The sequence below is a fragment of the Trypanosoma conorhini genome (genome assembly GCF_003719485.1).
Source record: "Trypanosoma conorhini strain 025E chromosome Unknown Tco_14.4_contig_00373, whole genome shotgun sequence".
NCBI lineage: Eukaryota > Euglenozoa > Kinetoplastea > Trypanosomatida > Trypanosomatidae > Trypanosoma > Trypanosoma conorhini.
Window position 1 is genome coordinate 1 of NW_021704463.1, and position 18,350 is coordinate 18,350.

The 18,350-nt window shown below is 57.5% G+C and overlaps 7 protein-coding genes across 7 annotated transcripts, besides 13 other annotated features; all 7 read left to right on the forward strand.

Annotated features, from left to right (window-relative positions):
• Positions 1–328: 328 nt before the first annotated feature.
• Positions 329–352: a microsatellite.
• Positions 353–371: 19 nt separating this feature from the next.
• Positions 372–390: a microsatellite.
• A 134-nt stretch (positions 391–524) lies between these two features.
• On the forward strand, positions 525–3,587 carry Tco025E_05940 (putative protein kinase; the record flags this gene model as incomplete). The annotated part of the gene is made up of 1 exon (XM_029372830.1): positions 525–3,587. One exon carries the CDS (start codon positions 525–527, stop codon positions 3,585–3,587), a length of 3,063 nt encoding a protein of 1,020 aa, XP_029227039.1.
• A 595-nt stretch (positions 3,588–4,182) lies between these two features.
• Positions 4,183–4,215: a microsatellite.
• A 273-nt stretch (positions 4,216–4,488) lies between these two features.
• Positions 4,489–4,505: a microsatellite.
• Positions 4,506–4,760: 255 nt separating this feature from the next.
• Positions 4,761–4,807: a microsatellite.
• A 403-nt stretch (positions 4,808–5,210) lies between these two features.
• Positions 5,211–7,451, forward strand: Tco025E_05941 (uncharacterized protein; the record flags this gene model as incomplete). The annotated part of the gene is made up of 1 exon (XM_029372831.1): positions 5,211–7,451. The coding sequence occupies one exon, from the start codon at positions 5,211–5,213 to the stop codon at positions 7,449–7,451; it is 2,241 nt and encodes a 746-aa protein (XP_029227040.1).
• Positions 7,452–7,924: 473 nt separating this feature from the next.
• Positions 7,925–7,943: a microsatellite.
• Positions 7,944–7,971: 28 nt separating this feature from the next.
• Positions 7,972–7,996: a microsatellite.
• An 11-nt stretch (positions 7,997–8,007) lies between these two features.
• Tco025E_05942 (uncharacterized protein) lies at positions 8,008–8,790 on the forward strand (the record flags this gene model as incomplete). The annotated part of the gene is made up of 1 exon (XM_029372832.1): positions 8,008–8,790. One exon carries the CDS (start codon positions 8,008–8,010, stop codon positions 8,788–8,790), a length of 783 nt encoding a protein of 260 aa, XP_029227041.1.
• Positions 8,791–9,085: 295 nt separating this feature from the next.
• Positions 9,086–9,116: a microsatellite.
• A 99-nt stretch (positions 9,117–9,215) lies between these two features.
• Tco025E_05943 (uncharacterized protein) lies at positions 9,216–11,279 on the forward strand (the record flags this gene model as incomplete). Its single annotated transcript, XM_029372833.1, has 1 exon — positions 9,216–11,279. The coding sequence occupies one exon, from the start codon at positions 9,216–9,218 to the stop codon at positions 11,277–11,279; it is 2,064 nt and encodes a 687-aa protein (XP_029227042.1).
• A 452-nt stretch (positions 11,280–11,731) lies between these two features.
• Positions 11,732–11,769: a microsatellite.
• A 63-nt stretch (positions 11,770–11,832) lies between these two features.
• Positions 11,833–14,211, forward strand: Tco025E_05944 (putative enoyl-CoA hydratase/Enoyl-CoA isomerase/3-hydroxyacyl-CoA dehydrogenase; the record flags this gene model as incomplete). The annotated part of the gene is made up of 1 exon (XM_029372834.1): positions 11,833–14,211. The coding sequence occupies one exon, from the start codon at positions 11,833–11,835 to the stop codon at positions 14,209–14,211; it is 2,379 nt and encodes a 792-aa protein (XP_029227043.1).
• A 337-nt stretch (positions 14,212–14,548) lies between these two features.
• Positions 14,549–14,570: a microsatellite.
• A 116-nt stretch (positions 14,571–14,686) lies between these two features.
• Positions 14,687–14,719: a microsatellite.
• Positions 14,720–14,730: 11 nt separating this feature from the next.
• Positions 14,731–14,770: a sequence feature (GA-rich).
• Positions 14,771–14,799: 29 nt separating this feature from the next.
• On the forward strand, positions 14,800–16,194 carry Tco025E_05945 (mitochondrial processing peptidase alpha subunit; the record flags this gene model as incomplete). The annotated part of the gene is made up of 1 exon (XM_029372835.1): positions 14,800–16,194. The coding sequence occupies one exon, from the start codon at positions 14,800–14,802 to the stop codon at positions 16,192–16,194; it is 1,395 nt and encodes a 464-aa protein (XP_029227044.1).
• Positions 16,195–17,017: 823 nt separating this feature from the next.
• Positions 17,018–17,072: a microsatellite.
• A 103-nt stretch (positions 17,073–17,175) lies between these two features.
• On the forward strand, positions 17,176–18,114 carry Tco025E_05946 (mucin-like glycoprotein; the record flags this gene model as incomplete). Its single annotated transcript, XM_029372836.1, has 1 exon — positions 17,176–18,114. One exon carries the CDS (start codon positions 17,176–17,178, stop codon positions 18,112–18,114), a length of 939 nt encoding a protein of 312 aa, XP_029227045.1.
• Positions 18,115–18,350: the final 236 nt, after the last annotated feature.

Below are 18,350 nucleotides of genomic sequence, written 5' to 3' on the forward strand. Positions count from 1 at the left end.
GTAGGTAGTGGATATAAAAACGTGGAAATTTGTTTTTAGAGGATTTTTTTTTTGTTGTTGGAACTTTTCGAGATATACGTAGATATATACATTTTGATGTGTACCTGCGTATGTTCTTATTCCTTCTTGTTTTTGTTGTTTGTGCGTTGTGTGGCCGCTGGGTTTTTAGCTTTTTCTTGTGGTTCCCAATTGCATGCTTTTTTTTGTAGGTAACTTTTCTTTCTTTATTTCCAATGGGAGGAGTTTTTTCCTCTTTCTCAGCTGTTGTGGTCCGTAAGTGGCTGTATAAAGCGGAGTTGGTTGTGGGGCTTCCTTTTGGTGGCCTGTCTTTTTTTTTTCTTCCTTTTTTTTTGGTCTTTGGAGTCGGGTGGTATATATATATATATACATTTCATTTTCCGCTTTTTGCACGCTGCTTGCTTGCTTTTTTCTTTCTTTTTCCTTCTTCGTCTCGTCCTCGTCGTTTTGCGCGCGTCGTGGTGTCTCCTGTAGTCAAGGGGCGCACCGTCTCTTTATTTGGCGGTATGGCGTTGTCCAAGGGGGAACATTTGAAGGTGTACGAAGGGGACATCATTGACTCGCGTTTTAAAGTCATTCGTGAGTTGGGCGCCGGTAACTTCTCGAAGGTGTACTGCTGCTATGACATCACGCTGCCGCGTGACGTGAAGCGCGCGTTTGTGGCGGTGAAGATCATTAAGCGAGATTATAGGGAGGATGCCTACTTTGAAAGGGACATGCTGGAGATACTGCTTAGCAAAGGCCTGGGGGGTGCGGCGGTGTGTCGCATGTTTGAGTTTTTTGAGTGGCGGCGGTGTCCGGTGTTTGTTATGTCTATCCACGGCCCCTCGCTGCGCACGCGTCGGCTCGGCTACAGCAACGGTGTTGTGACGCGGGCGAAGCTGGTGCAGCTTGCCTTCTCACTTCTGACGACCTTTCGACACATCCACTTTGACTGCCGCATGGTGCACACAGATTTAAAGCCGGAAAATATTCTTTTGGCGGACCTGAACCCTCCCAAGTATTCCCTAGGCACCCAGTGGGTGGTGTGCGACTTCGGCAGTGCCTCGCTCTGGCGCATGGACCGCCTTGACGCGGATCTCATCTCAACCCGCCCGTACCGTGCGCCGGAGGTCATGCTGGGCAACCCGTGGTTTTACGCCGCCGACATGTGGAGCATGGGGTGCATTCTGTACGAGGTCGCCGTGGGGCAGCGGTTGTTCGACGTGCGCGACGATGTCACGCACCTGATGTTGATGGATAAACGCCTTGGACCCCTTCCAACGTTATTTACAAAAAACTCAAAGTATTCGTCGAAGTTTTTTGCGCCAAATGGGGATTTTCTACAAGACTCAGAGCCGATACGGGCTGGAAAGCTGAGCATGCGAAAGTTGTCAGATGTCTTTTGCGACGACCCCGAGCTGTACGACCTCATTGCTTCCATGCTTGTATATGATCCAATGCAGCGTCTCACCGCAAAGGAGGCATTGCAGCATCCCATTTTTGACAACATTCACGTTAGTAGCAAGACAGACTTTATTGGGAATTATTTGGAGAATGAGGAGGAGCATTTGATCGGCTTTCCGCGGGCGGTGCCGCCTACGAACATTGAGGCGGTGTACGCCACAGGCGTAAGGCAGGTGGACGGCTTGCCTGGAGTGGATAAAAAGTTGCTGGCAAGACGTGGAAGTTCGGCCCCGGCGACGCACGTGCTTAATAACGTTGGCCTCAATCCACACCCGCCGGCACGTCCGCCGGTGAAATTTGTTGCTGGGATGCCGAGGTCGGGGGAAGCCTCACAGGCGCCTTCTGTTGGTAAGGCACGCTCCGAGGATCAGCATGTTTGGTTTTTGGACTCCGCACACCCCTTCCCTGAGAAGGAAGTGAATCCTGTCCCGGCTCTGAGCCATGTCCCCAAACACTCCGTCATGCCCCAGGGGAGTGAGAGATTATGCAAGATGCGCAGGTTTCCTATGGCCTACGCGTTGGCTGTAGATGTGCCAGAGAAGGAGGAGGAAGCATTGCACGGCACAATTAAGGCATCTGAGACATCGGCGCCGGCTTCTGCTGGCAACGGGGCGGAGAGAGTTTCTTTGGTTCAAACGCCCGCCGACTCCTCCTCGCCTTGGGTGTCTCGCGCGGAGAAGGCGTCTGCTCCTGTAGAGGCGCTCAGCGAATGCCCTGACCCGGGTCTGAAGCAGCACAAGCCGCATAGGCCGCCACTGGAGGCAGCCGAGGTCGTTGCGGAGGCAAAGTCACCGGAGGTGTCTTCGATCGAGGAGCTCACGGGCGCCGGATCCCCAATAGAGCCGCTGACGGATTCGAGGGACTTGCATGGGCCGGCGCCGTCCACTGCGCAGGAGCAAGTGGCGAAGGTGGAGGCGGACTCGGCGCTGTGCCCATTGCAACCCTCATCGTCTGCGTCGATCGCCGCCAAGTCCCCTGCCTGGTCGACAGAGGCGAAGGAATCCGAGGCGGGGTCGCCGTCAGAGATTTCTGCACTGCGTGCTATTCCCCTGCCGCAGGGGAAGAGTGCACCCCGTGCCTCCTCCTTTCATCCACCCCACATCACTGCATCTGAGCTTAAGGAGGCGACAGCGGTTGTCCATCCAGCACCAGCACCAGCGCCAGCGCCAGCAAAGCCGCCAACGAGGACGACAACAACAGCAACGACGCCGCTCGCTACGGCAGAAGTAAAACGCTTCCCACAAACGGTACAAGCTGGTAACTCGGTAAAGGAGACGAGTCTCCGTTCCCGCGTTTCCCCGACGGGGCCACAGGGCGCGGCTATACCGCGCGTCAAAAGTAGGATGACGCTAAGAAGCGCCGCCACGAGGTTGAATTCGCAACCGCACCCGCACCCGCCACCCTCGCCACCTCCAGTGCAAATTATGAGCCAGCCGAGTCAATCGGTCGCAGGGGCGTCTCTCACGTGTTTTCCTCCCACGACTGTTGCTCGTCCGCCATCTTCGCAGATGGGCAACCTCAGAACGCGTCAGCGCAGTGATTCATTGATGAACGTGCCAAGGACGGTCCAGGCGGGACGGGGTAGAAAGTACCGCTCCAACTCGCTGAGCTTTCCTTTTTATCGAAACGTTCATCCTCCAAGAAATGTGGCTCCTGTCACAGGCGAGGGTGCTTCGGCGAACGCGTGTGCGACTCCCCCACACACGTCATCTATGTTTTCAGGTGTATCAACAGCGGCATCTGGCGTCGTCTTGCCGAAGTTTTCTGCCTTTTGTAACGGCAGGCCTGGCGCCGTGGGGACGCCACCAATACGGCGCCCTTCCGCGGAGGTGCGGCCCGCCTACCGACAGGTGGTTCAAAGAAACGTTGTTGCCGCTGGCCGACCAGTTGTGGGGAGAAAAAGCCCGATTCAACAGGAATTCAAGAGTCCGTCTGTCGTCTCTCGGGCCATGCAAGGGACTGTGGGGACACGTGGTGATGGCGCCGGTAGCGGTGTGATGGCGAGCGTGGATAGAAATGCACTGGGCAAGAGAGAGATGGGGTTTGCCGTGGAAGATGCACCTGCTGAGACGCGGGTCCCACACAATGCCCGCCGCTTCCCAACTGTGCGGGCGCCAGAGTAGCTGTGGGTGTGTGTATTAGAGACATGTCTCTCTCATTGTCCCCCTCAATTTCGCCGTGTGCGTGTGCGGTGTATGCAACTGTCAAGAAGCGAGACGTCATACATTGAGACTTAGGGGCAAAATTTTTCTTCAGCTCTTTCGCTCTCATATGAATTGTGTGTTCATGAGCCATCATTGACACTTTTCGCCTCTCTCCGCCGCCCACCCATCCACCGCTCCGTATTTCCAGTGGTGTGGCGTGGGTGGGGAGTAGTGAATGTACAAACTGGGATGTGCCTCGTCAGACAGCGGGGAAAAAACTGAAGCTCGCAAATAAGAATGGAAGCAAAAGGAAAAAAAAAGGGGAGATAGGGAAGGGTGCAATTCACCATGGGTTGTGTATGCACGTCTTTTGTGGTTGCGTTCAGCTCGACTTTTTTTTTTGCTTTGTTCGTTTTTTGCAACTACCGCTTTTATCCCTCCGTCTCGCACAGTTTCTAAACTTTTCCTTTGAGCAGCACATTTATATATTTCTCTGTGTGTGTGTATGCAGGAGGAGACACTGCCTGCAGCCAACGAGGGATGAATATTCTGGCGTTACTTAACATGCAAGGCTTATATATATATATATATATATATAAATGTATATGCGAAGGTGGGTGTAAGCGCAATTCTGAATAGGGATGAGCCACATTGGATGGGTCTCTCCCACCCCACCCCCCTCCCGCGCACTTTTCTTTTCACCTTTTTTTTTTTCTACTGCCTTTCGCACTTACAGAAACACGAGTCAGCGCGTTTTTTTTTTGTACTGTCCTGCTGTTTCTTTTCTGGGCGTTTGGTTTTATATCCACATGCGTGGTTCTCTCTGCGTGTAATGAATGTGGACACGTAACTGCGGGTAAGGGGGCGAGGGAGGAGGAGGGTGTGTGTGTGTGTGTGGCTTATGGCCCTCCCACCCCCATACACTCTCCTTACACGCGTGTGCGCCTGTGTGTTTGTGTTCTTTAAATGTGGGTTTTTGGATACTTTTAATGCGTCGACATCTCACTGTGTACGGTGTAACATCTGTGGCTATTTGTTGGTGGTATTCACTCTCTGTGGTGAATGGCGCACATTCCACTCCGTTTTTTCCCACCACCCCCTACTTGTGTTTCTGTGTGTGTGTTTTTGTTGTACGCCTTCTCCATTCTCAGTTTTTTTTCTTTTTTCTGCTATTTCTTTCCTTCTTCCTCTGCCTTTCTATGACTTAATCAGTGACTTCGCCCACCGCCGTGGCTACCGGCGGTGGCCGTCATGGCCGACCGGAGCTCATGACGCGGGATGGGCGAAGGGGGAGGGGAACGGACGGTGCCGGCGCCAGCAACAGCACCGTTGCTCTCTTTCTCTCTGCATTTATGTACGGAGGCGTCTGCGTCCGGTGGATGCGTCGCAAGTGCGTGTGCTGCGTTGCCTGCACCGGTGAACCCACGTGGTTTCTGTGCCCTTTTCCCTCGCCTCCCCGCCCGCCCTGTTTGCCTGCAACACCCCCTTCCCTTTTCTTTGTTTGCCTGCTTTTTTCCCGCTCCTCCTCCTTTGGATCTCGCCGACGGAGTTCGAACAAGGGGTGGGAGCCGGGGTTGCTGCGTCGCGGCGCGCCGTTCAAGCATGGCGGGTCGCCAAGCGGACGAGCTGCGGGAGATCTACCAAGAGCTCACGCGCCCGGGCGGCTACAACCTCCCGCAGGCAAACCTCCAGCCGAGTTGGTGTCAGCGCTCCAGTCTGCGTTACACCAGCGGCGCGCCCTCCGCCGCCGCGAGTGCATCTTCCTGCGGTGGGCGACCGGCCGCCGCGGCCCCATCTCTGCCCGCGCCCTGCCGCGAGGAGGACGCGGAGAGGTGCGCCCCGCCCGGGCTCTCTGCGGCATGTGAGAAGGTGTTTGGCAAACACCAGCGCACCTCAACGGGAGGGCAAAACCCGCCTGGGGCGAGCCCCCTTTATGCGGGTCTATTAGATAGCCGTAGTGTGAGCACGAGGCCGCGGACGCGGTTTGCGCCGGTGAGGCAGCAGCATAATAGTGGTCTGGCGACGCACACCTACTCTAGTGACACGACAGAGAGAAAAGTGCCGGGTGCCGACGGAATCCATGCCACGCTTGCCGAGTTATTTTTGCCATTGCCGGCGGAACACCGTTTGACGTGTTGGCTGTGCGAAGCTGCGTGCGAAGAGCCAGGCTGGTTGAACGCACCTGCAATGTACGTGGGCGCGGAGGAGGCGCCGGAAGTCAAGGATCGCCTTCCCCCTGTCACTCTGCTTACCTTGTGCTCACGCTGCAGCGCAGCCTGCGCGTTGCCTGCGGCTGCCCCGCACGATGAAGTCTTGAGGAAGGCTGGCGCAACACGAGCCTTGCTGCGACGCACCGAGATGTTTGTCCAATTCCTGCGAGAATACAAACAGTTACTGGAGTCTCTTGCTGGGACCGCAGAGAAGATGACACTTGGAAGTGCCACGGCCCACGCAGGCGGCGCACCTCCCTTGCTGTGGGATCTTTCGCCCGATCTCCACGCGAGCGTGACGCAAAAACTCACCGACGCGTTGACTTCCGCGCTGGAGACGGACACGCTGCAGTCGCATCGGCGTCAGGTCCCCAGCCTCTCGCCGCAAGAGCGGCTTCTCTTAGAGCGTGAACGCGCCTGGCTTCAGCGGCGGCTTGCACTCATGGAGCCGAGAGAGCAGTCGCCCGTGAGGCTACTGCGCACCGCGGATGCGCTGCCCAGCCGCCTCTGGGGTCCAAGCTCCGCGGCCTCGCCGCTTCCAGTAGCCACCGGGAGCGGGGCTCAGCCACACAGCGTGTCACATGGACCGCGGCGCAGCCCACAATATGACGCGAAAAAACTGGATGCCATGCTGCGGCTTCAGTCTCCCTCTGCGAAGATAGAGCAGGGGACTCGGCAGCAGGAGCCACCGAATGGCGTTCTGCATGCTAGAGAAACAAGCTTGGAGGCGCTTCAACAAATGGTGGGGCGTGCGCTGACGGCACAGTGGCAAAACTTGGGTGATGGGACTGCATCAACCACAACTGTAACAGACAGGCTGGCCGCGACGTACGGCGAGGAGGATGCACAGACGTTAAACTCCACAATGATCACCCCCACAGCAAACGCTGCTGCAGGAGCTGCTGGGTCAATGCACAATGACCCCGAGAACATTCTATTGGACTATTTTGAGGGAAGGCTGGATGAGCTGCCGAGGTTTAAGCTTTTCTCTCTGGGTGATGGGGGTGGTAAAAGTAGTTCCCTGCAGAATTTCCGAAACCTGCCAGGCACACCGAAGAGACCGTGCGACAACCCAGCAGATGCATCGTCTCATGTCGTGCTGGCGGCCGCCGATGTGGCTGCTGCGGCCGCCATGGACGCAGGGGAGCTGTTGACGCAACTACGCGAAGAGCGGCGACGCCGCGGGGCGGCGGAAGCAGCACTGCGTGAAAGTCAACAGAGGATTGCCGCACTTGAAAAGACCACAGATCATATTTCAGGCTTGGCCCTGGACTTGAGCCACATACTGGGGGACCACGCCGTCGCGATGCAGAGATTCGTTCGCACCGCGACACAAGACTGCGTGGAGATCGTGCTGCAGAAGTCACTTCTCTTTTCAGACGAAATGGCCGCCTTGATGCGCCAGGCGCAGCGGCGGGGTTGCGGTGTGAACACACGACCCCCGCGAACGCACGCGAGGGAGGCCGTCGGGGTTGGCCGCGAGGTTCCGCCGCCTGCGCCTGTGTCCTTGCAGGGTGCAGCACGCGCGGCTCCCGGGGCGGAGCCCGCACCTCCCGCGCTTTCCCGCCTGCTTTCCCTGTCGCTGGGGCTGACGCCACTCGTGCCCAGTGATATCTCCCGGCGCAGTGGGTAGCGGTTTTTGTAGGCCCGGGCGCACCCGCACAGTGGCCGACTTGGGTTCGGTCTTGTGCGTCGACGTCTCTCCGCGGCGTGGGCGCCGAAGGCGTTCAGCGGTCACCAACGTGCATGATGGAATGGCTCGAGGGACAGGAGGTAGAGGGTGGCGAGGCGTCACCCAACGGAAACAACGAGAGTAAAAAAAAAACATGGTGCGACTCACACCGCTATCACTACCTCACAAAAAGCAAGAAGGTTTACTCCGAGACGAAGAGAGAACGTTGTACGCCACTGCAGTTGGAGTGGGATGTGTATTTATCCCTCTCTTTTTTACTCTCTCTGTGTGTGCGTGCATTTAGGGGTGAAAAGTGGCAGGCGTCGATGACGCCGCGGATGCCACTTCAACGCTACCTCCTGTATACCGCTGGATTCTTGCTTTGACCTCCTCTGCATTTTTTTTATTATCTTCTTTCTTTTACGTGAAAAACAGTGTGTGTGTGTGTGTGTGAGGGGGGGGATATACATATTTGTTGCTTTTTATTTATTATTTATTATTTATTTTTGCTCCGGGAATGAAGTCCGTGGCCTCACATTTTCTTACCACGCCCTACGCAGGTGACGAGGCGGTGGAAGCCAGAAGTCGTGGCTGCAAACAGACGGCAGCCAGCGTGCCATGCAGCACGGCGATGGGGGCTCGTGCAGACGATGTTGCACGTCGTGTGTGTTACCCACCGCACTCGGGCTCGGTGTCCGCTCCACGTCCTGCGTTTATTGGGCCGCTGCTCCGTTCCCCGCGCGTTGGTGAGACGGTGGTGCTGCTGGATGGAGTGCCCTGTGGCGCTGTCTGCCTCAGTGGGCGTGTGGTGCGCTGTGAGGGGCCTCAGCGCAACGGCAGCGCCTCGGCTCTGCGGCCGTACACCGACTTACTGATCTCCGACACCACCGGCATAATCTCGGTGATGCAGCTCCACAGGACAAGGACGGAGGCCAGTGCCGGCGCCGCCTTGGAGGATGACGCGTCCTCTTCAACCGGAGGTGTGGCCGAACTGGTGGGAAACGCAGACTGGGATACGATTTGCGAGAACGACTACGTCGTTGTGGTCGGTTGGCTCGCCTTTGCGGACGCCTCGAAGGAGGTTCGGCGTCTTTTGCAAGGCGCCGTGGATTTTGTCACGGGCGGTGACGGGACAAAGGCCGATGGAAACTGTTTCTGCGTGCGGGGAGGCGTTCGTCTTATTACTGACATGAACGAAATTCACTTTTGGGCCCTCGCTGCTTTGGAGACCCACGTGCGACTGCTGCGCAGGGCGAATGACCCGGCGCCGCCGCTGCGTGTTGGGGGCTGCGGCGCATGACGGTGTGTAAAGGTGATGACGATGACTATCTTTTTTCTTTTTTTTCCTCCTCTTCTTCTATTTGCTTTGGATGCTCACACGTTACAGAGCCGCGTGGGTCCTCTTTCGCTTCACATGCCACAGAGACGGGGTGGCGGAGTGGCGTGCGGTGCGTATGCCTCTCCCCCCTTCTCCCAATGATTCCTTTACGACAGGAAATGTCAAACGATGAATATATGTCTACAGGGAGTACTTCTGCAACTCGTCTGGGGGGTGGCTGAGCCTTTTGTTGGAACTCTCTCAGCCCCGCCACGCACTCTCTCTCTCTCTCTCTCCCTCCCTATCTCGTTTTCCATGTGTGGTTTTTCTTCGCCCTTTTTTTACTTCGCTTCTGCGGTGGTGGCCGCGGTGTGTGTGTGTGTGGGAATGCAGGGGTAGAGCAGTCCATGCGCAAGCGGGAGCGTTCGGATTCGGATTCGGATTCGCCCGCACTTCGCGGCACCCCGTCCGTAGAGCCGCTGGGCCAACGGATGTGGTTGCGCCAGCAGGTCTTGTTTGACGTCTTGCGCCGCACATCCCTGGCGGAGCAGAAGGACCGCGAGATTGTGGAGTGGCTCACAGACGCCGCGGAATGGCTGCAGAGCGCGGAATACGCGAAGCTTGGCGCCGGGTCGCTCACGGAGCTTCGCTTTCTCGTCCTTGGCGTGCTACACACAATGCCGTGGTGGCGCGTGGTGGAGGCGGTGGACCCAACGCGCGTCCATGTAGCTTCACGCGGTGCACAGAGTGCCTCGCGCGCCATTACGCGCTGGCATGAGAAGATCCAATTCGCCTTTGAGCGTGTCTGTATGCTGCTGGTTGAGCAATCCCCGCACGCCGTGCGCGGCGTGCTGGAGGTGGCCATGAAGCCGTTTCAAATGCGGCCGCCTGTGGCCGACGGCGCGCGACGGTTGATCCCGGCGGATTCCATCATGCGCATCATGAACACGGTGGCCACAAAGTACCCGAGCGCTGTCGTCCTGGAGGTGCTGGAGCAGAGTATGCGGTCGCTTGTGCCAAAGCGGCGATGGGCGGAGGAGCGACACCACAAGGCGTGCATTGCACTCTTTTTGCACCTCGCACTTGAGGCGCATGTTCCTTTGTTTCCAACCCACGACTGCGGCCAAAGTGGTCTGTTTGTGAATCGTGCCACCTCGACGTTGCATGGCACGGCCCCTGCCGCCTCGCTCCGGGGCTCGGAGGAGAGCGGAACAGACGCCGCGGGCTCGTCCCACTCCAACCGAGGCTATCAACTGCGCCCACTCGAGATGACTGCCCCTGTGATGTCCGCAAGTGAGGCAGACTTTAGTGATGCGGGGATGAATATGTCATCCGCGACTGACGGACGCTCGTTTCCAACGCGTTTCACGGAGTTTACGATGCAGAACAATAAAATGTTGGCGTATCGCAACGAACTCATTCGATTTGTGCTGCAACAGCTACTGGACATGGAATTGTCGCTACAGAACTCAGATAATGAGCCCCTGCAGGAGTTGGCTTCGCCTTCCTCGTCATGCTACGGTGCTGGTTCCACGAGCGCCGTGCGAATCTTAGCGAGCCCTCTCGCTGGACAACTCGAGGAGCGCGCAGCTGACAAGCCGTTTGTAGGGATTCTGCGCGGTTGTACGAGCCTCGTTTTTCACAGGCTGGCGGAGGATCTCATGCGACAACAGGCAGCTGGTGTTTGCGGGAACGCCGAATGGTGGCGTGAGTTGCTCGCGTTTCACCTCAACTTTGTCCTTAGGATGGAGTGCCCAATGTGCCTCTTGTACCTGGCCCCAAGCCTTGCACTGCTGGGCACCGAGGAGGAGGCCGTGGATATGATGCATAAGCTTGTGTCCCTGGTGACAAAGGGCTACCTGCCGGTTCAACAAAACGCAAGGCGTGTCGCCGCGGCGGGTCCGGCCCGTGTGCGGATGGCACCCCCATCTGTGGGACCGTTGATGATCCCCATGGCGCACCGCGTGCGTGCCGCGGTGTACCTGTACCCACTCTTCAGGTTCCTGCGTGATCGCCTTGGCAACGGCGAGGGCACCCGCAAGCGACTTCAGAAGTGGGTCACGCAGGAGCTGAGAGCCACTGCCACCGCCTCCGCAAGCCTGCTTGTGCAGGTCCTCTTTGCCCAGTGTGCCGCCATGTCGCAGCTGCTTGAGGCAGACTTTGTGGAGGAGATGAGTTCGCAGCTGCCGGACTCGCCGGCGCTGCGGTCGCTCTGGGGGCGGTACCTCCTCCCGGAGGACACGCGGCGGCGGGGGAGCCCCGGCGACGCCGAGGGGGCGGCGCCTGCCACCACAACCACCGCCAACCCCAACGGCGGCACGGCGGTCGCTGACGCTGTTGACGCGGCCGCGGGCAAGCGACGAATGGACCTTTCAAAGCTGGAGGCGGCGGGTCTGCTGCACCCGAAACTCATGGACGACTGCCCGTGGGACTGGCGGCGCTGCCAAACGGAGAGGGCGCTGGAACCGTAGCCGATGACGGAGTTACTTTCGTGTAAATCACACAAACATAAGAACAAAAAAAGGCAACAAAAAGAAAAAAAAGTGAGGTGTTAAGCCGCAGAATACGAAGCTCACATTTACCAGGGAGAGACAACGAAAACCGCGTTGGGGGGGGGGACGAAGCATATAAGGCAAAATAAAAACACACACACACAAAAACGAGAATGAAAGTGAAAGCGAAGAAGAGTCAACAACTCGACACGATTGTCACTGGTGTGTTGGATGAACATCGATCTCGTCCCGGTTGCTGGCTGTGCTATGGCTACGATGAGTATTACTATCATTAGTGTTGTTGTCGTTGCCTGCTTATGTGGTTGCCTGTCTCTTGGCCTGCGCGATGGTGAGGGTGTCTGTGGGTGGGAGGAGCGAAGAAACAATGGGAAGTGTGATGCGGAGCCCCACTTGCAGCTACATGGGACACCCTCCTTCTTCTTTTTTTCCTTTTCATCCTCTTCTTCTTACCTTGTGCTTTCTCTATGTCTGTATTTTTATTTATTTTTGCTTGAAAACAGGAGAGGTGCGAATGCAGCGCGTTGACACGATTTGCTCCCACGTGGGGCATCGGCGCTATTGCCACTTGGAGCACTCCGGCGACGCCGCCGTGCTGATCCTTCACCAGGGGCTCCACAACGCCCTCACGGTGCACATGCGGGCAGCCATACAACACTACTTTCGTGCGGCGGAGGCCGACCCCGCGGTTCACCGTATTATTATTACCGGCGAGGGGAACGACTTCTCCTGCGGAGTTGACATCACGGACTTCAAGGCTTCGGCGTCGGAGATGAAGTACGACGGCGGCGTCGTTCCAAGCCTCGCCACACTAGCAAACCTGGTGGAGGGCAGTTCAAAGGTTGTGGTGGCGGCTATTAACGGCCGCGCCTACTCTGGGGGGCTGGAGCTGGCACTCGCGGCGCACTACCGCGTCGCCTTGCCTTCGGCGGAGTTTTCCTTTCCGGAGGTGGAGTTCGGCATTGTGCCCTGCGGCGGGGGAACGCAGCGACTGCCACGTCTCATTGGTGTTCGGGCCGCGCTCGCCATGATCACCGCGTCCATGGAGGTGGGTGCCAGGAAGGCACGGGAAATAGGACTCGTGGACCACGTGACGACGTGTGCCACGAAGCACGGCAAGAAGGGAGCCGGTGGCGGTGGCGTCGCCGGCAGGCACGGGAAGCAGCTCCCTGGGAAAGGCGAGTCTCTGGTGGCCGCGGCGCTGCAAATTTCCTCCGGCTGGAAGACTCCACGACGCTTGTCGCGTGATAACAGAAAGCTCGGCAACGTCCTGGTTAACCGCGCCCTCTTCCTCCGGGCGAAGCGGGAGATTCGGAAGCGTGCCCCCAAGGGCGTTCAGGCACCGATGCGCTGCTTAGAAGCCATCCGGGCCGCCGTAACCGCGGCCTCCTTTTCCGAGGGATTAAATTTGGAGCTGAAGCTCTTCTTGGAGTCCTTGGAGTCGCCTGAGGCGCGCGCCATGCAACACCTCCTGCGTTCCTCGACCGCTGCCTTTCGCGGCGGCCTCGCCTCACTTCCGCACGGTATAGCGGCTGAATCAACTATTCGCCGCTCTGCTGTTTTTGGTTGTGGCACGATTGGCACAGGTGTCACACTGCTTATGCTGCAGAGTCAAATTCCGGTAACTGTGGTGGAGGCGAACGAAGAGCATTGCCGGCGGGTTCGTTGTTTCGTGCAGGATCGATTGAGCCGCGAGGTGGAGGAGGGCCGCCTGACGTCCGACCTGCGTGAGCAACGTCTATCCATGCTGTCGGTGGTGCCCTACGACGCAGACCTTGTAAAGGCGTTACAGGGTGTAGACATGGTGGTGGAGTGCGTCGGTGAGAATCTGGCGTTAAAGAAGCGCGTCTTTGCCCGCTTGAGTGATGTTTGCCCACCGCACTGCATCATTGCCACAAGTGCCTCCGCAATCGGTACCGGGGAACTGGCAGAGGTGACACGACGACCTGAAAAGGTCATTGGCATGCACTTTATTCCCCCCTCGCACGTTACACCCCTGCTGGAGATTGTGCAAGGCCCTCGCACAGACCAGGTGACGATTCTCCAGGCAATGCGCATGGGCCATCTGTTTCGAAAGGCCGTCATTCTAACGAAGGACACTGGGGCGTGCCTAACCACCCGCCTTCTATCGGCGGGTCTTTATCAGGCATTCGCTATGCTTGAGGAGGGGGCCTTCCCTGTTGAGGTGGACCGCGCGCTGCGACGCTTTGGCTTCCGCCGCGGCGTCTTCGTCCTTGAGGACCTGGCGGGACTCGACTTTACGGCGAGAATCCGTACCACCCTGCAGCGGCAGCGGAAGTCTTCCTCCGCGGAGGCGGACGTGTACACAATACCGCGCTTGTTGGTGGACGCGGGTCGGCTTGGGGAAAAAAGAGGGCTTGGCTGGTACAACTACGAGGAGACCTCGCTGGTCGGCTCTGTCCTCTCCACACTGCGCGGGGCGAGGCGCGTGGAGGATGAAAAGGGGGTGGCTGCATTGGGGGTGTGGCACAAGGGCGGCGCCCCGCTTGAGCGCATACCACGCCCTGACCGGGCGGTGGAATTATTAATTCTTGACGTCTGTATGAAAAAAGATATTTTGCGCCGGGACATTAGTGATAAGGAAATCGTGGAGCGTATCGTATTTTCCATCATCAATGAGGCCGCCAAAATTCTTGGCGAGGGCGCTGTTGCAAGCTCCGCGGATGTGGACGTGGCAATGACCTTCGGATACGGCTTTCCCGCGTGGAAGGGCGGTGTTTGCCATTATGCCGACAAGTTTGGTTTGGCGAACGTCGTGCACCGTATGCGCATCTACAATCGCGCCTTTGGCGATGCCGTCTTTCCGCTGCCTTGCGACGTGTTGGTTGCCATGGTGGCCTCGCAGCAGAACTTCTGTTCCATGTGGAAGTAGCCTGGACGAAGGGAGCCGGGTAGCGCCTGCCCCCGCTCTCACCCGCACTCGGTGCGTGTGTGTGGAAGGGGGTGCGGCGTGTATCATCTGCGTGGGAGGAGGTGGGTGTTGCTTGAAAACGAGGGAAAGGCGAGGTACAATTTTAGCTCTGTTTTTTTCTTTTTTCTCTGCAGTTGCCGGTGTTGGATGAGTGCGTGGAGCGTAGCCCCAGAAATGAACTTTTTTTTTTTTTCGTTTCCCTTCCTGCGTCTGCGTGTGCGTGTGTGTGCGGGGGGCGGATGGGCGGCGCAGGGAAGTGTGGCGGCGGGTCTTCTTCCCACCCTCTCCGTCGCTGCGTCTCACTCACTCACTCACTAACTTCGTCCCTGTACTTCTCTCTGCGCTCCCTCCTTTTTCCCCTTTCTTCCTCCCTCAGTTGTTGCACGCCGCATCCAAGCGAGAGGGGAGGGGGAGTTTAACACACATCACCGAAAATACACACACACACACACACACACACACACACACAGATAGTGCGGCAGAGATACAGCGAGAGAGAGAGAGAGAGGGCGAGGGCGAGTAGTGGCTGCGTTGTCGTTGTGTGTCGCGATGCTGCGGTGTTGCCTCCCCCGACGCGCCATTGCGCAAACGGTGCTGAAGGACAACTACACACTGTCGCGCCTGTCCAGCGGCCTGCGAGTGCTGACGTGCGACGACGGCAACGGCATCACCGGCATGGGGCTCTTCATGCTAAACGGAACGAAGTTTGAGGATGGAACGAATACGGGGGCGGCGGCCGTGTTTGAGTCACTGCCGCTGCGCAGCAACCAGATATTTACAGGCCGCGAGATCAGCGAGGCGCTGGGGTCGCTCGGTAACGCCTTTAAAATGACAAACAACAAGGAGGCGATGTCGGTTATGCTGATGATGCCGCGCTACCACCAGAGGGATGGGCTGGAGCTGCTCAACTCGATGTGCCTGCACCCGACGCGGGATGAGGCGGAGTTTCACATTGCGAAGGAGAAGGCCGCGGAACGGGCCCTCCTGCACTGCCGCGACGCAACGAGCGTCTGCCTCGAGCTCGTGCACGAGGCGGGGTGGAACGGCAAAGGGCTTGGGCAGCCGCTTGACCCAACGAAGGCGGAGCTTGAAAATCTGACGCTTGAGAAGTTCACCGCCTTCCACCGCACCTACACACGACCAGAACGCACCGTCCTCGCTGCCACCGGCGTCGCGGATCACAAGCAATTCGCCGCAGATGCCGAGCGTATTTTGAAATTTGACAGCGACACGGCGCCGCTGCAGACGCCACAGCACCACCCGTACACAGGCGGTAGTCGGTTGGTGCAGAAGACGGAGGCCCCCGAGAGCATGAACAAGTTCCAGGAGAAGAACCTCAGCCACGTCGCCCTCTTCTTTCAGGGGGTTCCCATAAAGCACCCCGACTACTACAACATCAGCGTCATTCAGACCCTCCTCGGCGGTGGAACATCGTTCAGCTCCGGCGGCCCTGGAAAGGGCATGCAAACCAAACTTTTTCGCGAGGTGCTGAACAAGGAGGGTTTCTTGCACGGTTTAGAGTGCATCACGGCATGGTACAGCGACGGGGGTCTCATTGGACTCTACGGAAGCGCACCACACGAGTCCGTCTACGCACTTCTGAAGGTGATGTTATACCAAGCCGCCTCCATCTGCCAGCGCGTGAGCCCCTTGCACCTTGAAATGGCAAAGAATCAGCTGCGGTCGCAGCTGATTCTCCTCGGCGAAGGTCGCGAACAGCTCCTCTCGGACATGGGGTTTAACATGGTGGTGCACGACCACGTTATCACCGCCAACGAGACGGTGGCGGGAACGCAGCACATCACGATTGATGGACTAAAACGCGTCTGCGCCGAAATGATTCGGAGGCCACTCACTTTTGTTGTCTACGGCGAGACGACGAAAATGCCGTCGCATGAGAAGCTGGAGGAGGCGGTGCGGAAAACGTACGAGCGGCTTAATTGAGACCACCCGCACGCGGTCCTGCCTCTCTGTGTGCGTGCGTGCGGAGGGCGAAGACAAAGGTGATTAACTCGGTCAAGTGGGGGCGCTATCGCCTGGAACTTTTTACGGCACGATATTTTTTTTTTGTGTGCGTGGTTTGCGTTTCCCTTTTGGCTGCGCTTCCTCTTTGTTTGCGTTGTGTTCGTTCCAGTTGGTGGGAGATACCGAATTAACAATGGAAGCAGCAGCGGCCAAAGTCGCCACCCACCACGAAGAGGCTGAGGAAGAATGACCAACGCGGCGGAAAAACGCCCCCGTATTGCGTTTACATTGCCACTCCACCTTTTCCCGCCGCTGCTGCTGCTCTCTCTTTCTCTCTCTTCGTTACGCACTCACTGTTTTTGTAGAGGGGGCGACTCACGGTGCGGGGCACGGAGCGGCGGCAGCAGCGCCACACCGAGCGCGTGCGCTCCGCTGCAGGAGGAGCGAGGCAGGGGGCGCCCGCACGGAGGGCACGTGGGAGCGGCCACGCGGGATGAAAGCACCCGCGAGGGTCCCGGCAACGACCTGCCACCAAAACCACCTGCGCGTCCGAGTTTCGCTCTCTTGTCGTTACCCCAACTGCATGCGCCGCGGCGCGTAAATCGCAGTAGCCACAGAACGCGGTTCTCCATTGGCAGAGTAATCGTGCCGCAGCCCAACTGCCCTCCCACCTGACAGGTTCCTTGCCATCTTCCACTGCACAGGCACTGAGAGCACAAATGCGCACAAAAAAAAGGACAGAGGGAAAGAAGCAACCCAATTGCACTGCTGCGTATTCCCTCCATGATTGGGGAATGGGAAATTCTTGTTTTTTTTTTCTTGTTGCTGTTTTATTTTGTTTTCCTGCTTCGTTTTCGGGCATCCAGTCAGCGTCTAGCTGCATCCACTAATTGCTTCTGCCACACTTTCCTCTTTTCTTTCTTATTGGATAAGCCCACTGTCACCCAACGATTCCTCAGAATGAAGATGAATTGCCGTCTGCTGTGCGTCCTGTTGGCACTCGCACTCTGCTGCTGCCGTTCGGGCGTGTCTGCCACTGGGAAGAGTGTCTCTGGGCCGAAAGTTCCGGGGTTGAAGTTCGTGCCGGTGGATGTGCCAGTGGTGTTGTGTAAGGCCGAGGCGAATAAGCTGCGCTGGCGCTTTCCCGGGGAGACGGCGTGGAAAGACTGTGCAGGTGAGCTTGAAAGTCACAGTTATCAAATCGTCACAACTCCTGCAGGCGCTGGACACGGCACGGAGTACACCATCGCAGGGGGTGGATACACTCAAGGAGTTGAGGAGGAAATCATAATTGATGCAACGTACGGTGGAAAAGAAAGTGATATTACTACCTCCATTTGCCTAACCGCTGCAACGAACTACGGAAGTTCAGAAAAATTGACTGCGTGCACTGAAAATACTGGAGAAACGGCTTTCTTTGTGATGAATTATACAACCAACCAGAGCAGTCACGTGTACAAGAAGTGGACAACGTCAAGCGGGTACAACAATTGGGTCCAACAGCAGCAGGCTGCAAAAACGTCCAGTGCGGCGGTTGCGCCAAAGACTCCAGTGGCTCAAGAAGAAACTCAAGCAGGCACTCCGGGTGTGACTGGCCCATCTGGTGCTCCTTCAACTGAAACACCGGAGGAAAACGCAGCCGGCAAATCCGGGGCAGCTCAGGGTGGTAACGCCGTGGAGGGTGCAAGTCGTCCGGAGACACCAGAAACACCCGCCGTGCCGGAGGGTAATGTGAAAGCGAAGGAAGCACTGGGCCCCGCAGCTGCTTCCTCTGGCACCGCCAAAAGCAGTGCACGGGGGCGTACTGCAGGTGGTGCGGACAGCAGCGGCGTCATCACTGCGTGGGTGCAAGCACCGCTGGTGCTGCTGCTGCCGCTGGTTGTGTCCGCGGTCGTATGAAATGGTGTGCGCCGAAGAATAAGGAGGGGAAGTTTCGATCTAATTTGTTTTCATGCTAAGTTTTTGTTTTTAATTCCCGCGCATCAACTTTCCACCAGCCGCAGGAGTATCAAGCTTTTCTTATTCACTTGTTTTTTCCCCCGTTTTTTTTCAAATGGGCGCTGTACCTCTTCGTGTGCGCATGCCCCTTCCGGGGGTGCAGGCACGACAGGCGCCGCTGCGGATGTAGTGTGGCC